General features: G+C 33.6%; 1 protein-coding gene across 1 annotated transcript in view; it reads left to right on the forward strand.

The window, feature by feature from the left end:
* LOC106466231 (protein Wnt-11b-2-like) overlaps window positions 1-2779 on the forward strand; it is a 39025-nt gene extending 36246 nt beyond the window's left edge. Inside the window, exon 5 of the mRNA XM_022394982.1 lies at window positions 1194-2779. Within this exon, the coding sequence (XP_022250690.1) occupies window positions 1194-1368 (175 nt within the window). The 3' untranslated portion in view covers window positions 1369-2779. The remainder of the gene's footprint in view (window positions 1-1193) is intronic.
* The last annotated feature ends 1666 nt before the right edge of the window (window positions 2780-4445 follow it).

A 4445-nucleotide genomic window follows, 5' to 3' on the forward strand; every position in this document is an offset into this window, starting at 1 on the left:
CCCAAGAGTTGGCGGTGGGTGGTGATGGCTAGCTGCCTTCCCTCTAGTCTTACACTGCTAGATTAGGGACGGCTAGCGCAGATAGCCCTCGTGTAGCTTTGCGCGAAATTCAAAACAAACAAACAAACTTTTTAGCCGCGGCATAGCGACTCACAGAACGGCTTTGAGTATTTTTTTTTTCTCAAGCACAAACTTTAGTTCATAGATCCTTCATCTCTTGACCGATTTGACATCTAATTACACTTTTGGACTAAGAAGGTCGGTCAAACCCTTCCGATTGATGTATTTGACGTCGCCCAAAATATCATAGATTCATTTACGCTAATCCTGTCTAAAAGAATTTCAATTTGAGGGTGGGGGTGGTAGAGATCCTGTTTAGTAATAAAATAGAATCGGGTATACGCACGCCCCACACTTGGTATAGCTGATAAAAAGAAAAAAAGTCTCATAGATTAATTTACTCTAATCCGTTCTAAAAGAATTTCAAGTTCCGCGGCTATTGAGGATTCCCTCTTGTTTTCAGCTTCAGTTCTTTAATTGATTGTTTGCTTTTAGCGCAAAGCTACACAATGGACTATCTGTGCTCTGTCCAGCGCGGGAATTTAACTCTGGATTTTTTCGTTGTAAGTCCGTAAATTTACCGCTGATCCACCGGAGGGGTACAATTATAAAGAAACAGTTTTAATGTTTTTCTTACTATCTTTGCTTTCGGTTTTCGAGTGAAAAAAATCGAACTTTTTGAAGTTGGTTAGTTCTTCCTAATTTTTTTGTTTATTATTAAGATCTCTTAATTATTTCGTTCTTCAAGGCATGGATACTTTCGTTTAAATTTAATTGAAATTTTAAAACTAGCTCCTTAACATAGTAAGGCAAAATATTTACCTTAATATTCTTTTTTTTTCTATATTGTAAAATAAAAATGTAAATAATTGCTCGGTTAAATTTTTTTTATTTAAAAATCAAATCAGTACGTGTATTTTTGTTTTAAAATTATGAAAATAGAATGAGAATTATGAGATTGCTTAAATTTTAAGATTATGTCTGACAGTCATGCAACTTGGGGATAGGATTTTACCTGAGTGGAACCAGATTTATGAATTGCTATTTAAGAAAATCAGCAGTTAGATTAAAAACAAAATCTTTTCGACAAAGCTATTTTCTTACATACGTTAATTTATAATTTCTGTTTACAGGTCATGTAATGAAAGCTCGACTGGCACTGATGGCTGTGATTCCATGTGTTGTGGGCGTGGATTCAGCACCGAAACCGTTGTAAAACTAGAACACTGTCATTGTAAATATTATTGGTGTTGTTATGTGAAGTGCAAAACTTGTCGTAGTTGGGTTCAAAAGCAAAGGTGTCATTGAGAGACGCGGTATTCCATAACGTGCACAAATTATTATTCTCAAACACCACAAGTGACTCTTAAAACTGTATAAGAACGGTTGCACCATGGACTGCAGGAGCTGGATTTAACACAAGTATCATTTGATATTTTAATTGAACGACTACAACACTGACTGAGAGATGTCGCTTCAAAACCACACGTGTGTGTTAGTGCGATATTAAAAGATCTGGACTTTCAACTGTAGAGTATGGAATCAACACTTCAAGTCTCATTAGCTAATATATTTAAACTACACCAAAGACTGCAGAATCTGACTTCAAAATTACGCGTGTCTCTTTGTACTATACTTAAACTATTGCATTATCGATTACACGGCCTGGCTTGAAAACAACAATGTTGTTAAGCAATATTTTCGAAGGTTTATAACATTGACTGTAGGAACTGGCTGAAAAAACACATGTGTTTCTTGGTATTGTATTTAAACGATTGCACCATCAACTACAGGACTTGGCCTTTACACCTCAAGTACCATTAGGTAATATATCCCAACTATTATAGCATCGAGAAGAGGGCCTGGTTTCAACGCCACAACTGTCTCTTGGTAATACATTTAAACAATTACAACAACTACAGGATCTAGCTTCAACACCAGAAACGCCATCAGGTCGTGTATTCAAACGATTACGTCAATAAGTACAAAACCTAGTTTCAAAACTCATGCAATACAAAGTAAAGTATACGACCTGATTTTAACATCACCATTGCCATTTAAAAATGTACTTGAACAACACCTGAACATTAAATGCAGTATCCAGCTTCAACATCAACGGTGTCAGTAGGTAATATTGGGACAAATACAACGTCAAGAATAGGGCCCGGTTTTAATTAAGTAGGCGTCACAAGATGGCGTATTCGAAAGACTGTAAGATAATTTGCAGAATTTGGATTCAACATCACAGATCTCGCAGTCTAATATATTCGAAACACAAAAGTCAAACAGAGATCCTCAGGAGTTCTGTTGAACACCAGTTTACTGACAAAGAAGGCACTTAGCTATTCAATTGACTGAAGCTGAACAACCACCGCAAAGAAAATATATAATATAACAGCTGTGTAACGCATTATCTTGGAAATACATATATATACATAAACGACATAATATATTATTTAAGGTATGAAGGTCCGAGACTGACATAGTGTTGCTTAACCAGCTTCAGTTTTATCATGCATAAACCTCCTTTAGCCTCAGCCTGCTGTGCCACCAAAACCTATCCTACTTGGCAAAGTAATATTTCCTGCCCATGTTCAATAAACAAGAAACGAAAGTAAACGAATTTTTTCACTTGGACAATCTACCCAATGGGAATTAAGGTCTTCTTTACGTCATTGCATGCGCATCATGGTCAAATGGGTAGAACTGAATAGAGTGAAATTTGGTAGTACAATGCCTAAACATCGACATTGCTAACTAAAATGTTTTTAAAACTTATGACAGATGAAGTAACTTTCAGTTAGATTGTGTCTGCGCTTATATGTTTTCATCAGATAAAAAAAAAAGAGTTTACTTTGTTTTTTTGCAGAATAGAATGTGAGTTTTTAACAGTTTGCACGTTAATAAGGCAAAATAATTAAATTAAAAGAATTAACTAAATCATACTAACATTATCTTCGGTTTGGTTGTTGTTAAGTACAAAGCTACACAATGGGCTGTCTGTACTCTACCAACAACGGGTATCGAAACCCGAATTTTAGCGTCGTAAGCCTGCAGACTTACCGCTGAGGCACTGGGATGCACTAATATTAGGATTCCATATTTCGCCATAGAATTAAAGATAAAGCTACTCAGAAGTTTTAATACAAACAAAGTTATAAGTGTGAAAAAATATAACGTTATTTAATATTATTAGTTTGTGGAAGAAGAAACTACTTATTAATTAAAATATAATGGTACAGTAATTGTGAAATTTTTCTTATTTTTTTTAAACAATGTTTTTTTAGCTTCCTGTATATAAATGTTTAGGTTTTGTTTCATTATTATCTTATGAACTAAAATCGAAATTATGAAAAAATTATGAATAATAATAGAACAGAGGAAGTTATAACAGTTTTTACTTTTTGCTACGACATGGCCAAGTGGTTAGGGCGCTCGACTCGCAATCTGAAGGTCGCGGGTTCGAATCCCCGTCACACCAAACATGTTCGCCCTTTTAGCCGTGGGAGGGTGCGTTATAATGTGACGGTCAATCCCACTATTCGTTGGTAAAAGAGTAGCCCAAGAGTTGGCGGTGGGTGGTGATGACTAGCTGCCTTACCTCTAGTCTTTCACTGCTAAATTAGGGACGACTAACGCAGATAGCCCTCGTGTAGTTTGCGTGAAATTCAAAACAACAAACTTTCTGCTGCAGTATTTTTGTTTTCGCATTTTATATTATGTATTTATTAGATTCTCTTAATTTCAAAAATATAGATGTAAAGAGAAAAAATTTGATCAGAGCATGAAATGCCAGAAAGACATTTAAATCTTTCTTCCTCAAAAGCTGAAAACATTAATGATATAAACATGTTTAAAATATTGGGATTTATTACTGAAACATATTTTATAATATAAGAATAGAAAACAAACTCTATTTAAGACGTTTAATTATTAATCATCGAGTAATTAATCTTAATGCATATGTTGACTGTGCATATGTTGACTGTTACACATATGATAAAATTTACTTATTTCATAAAGACATTTTATTTTTTCTTTAATTAAAAATGATTGATTTTGTTAGTATACATGTATAGACTTTTATATTTAAAAATCCTAAGTCTATTTGAATATTATCAGCAACAAAGAAAAAATCAAGAACAACAAAAACGTTACTATCAACTTCTTTGAAAATTTTAACTTGTTACAAGGTTTGATAATTTTCTTTTGGTTTTTATATTTATATATTTTTTACTGTACTGTATAATATTTTACTTCTCAATATACATCCAAGCATTATTAAAGAAACCCAATAATTTCTTGGATTAGGAATTTTTCTTCATCAGGAGTGATATGGGTATTCAGAAAAACATATGTAATAAATATAATGAAAAAACATGAAA

This window comes from Limulus polyphemus, unplaced genomic scaffold, assembly GCF_000517525.1.
Source record: "Limulus polyphemus unplaced genomic scaffold, Limulus_polyphemus-2.1.2 Scaffold73, whole genome shotgun sequence".
In the NCBI taxonomy this organism is placed as follows: Eukaryota; Metazoa; Arthropoda; class Merostomata; order Xiphosura; family Limulidae; genus Limulus; species Limulus polyphemus.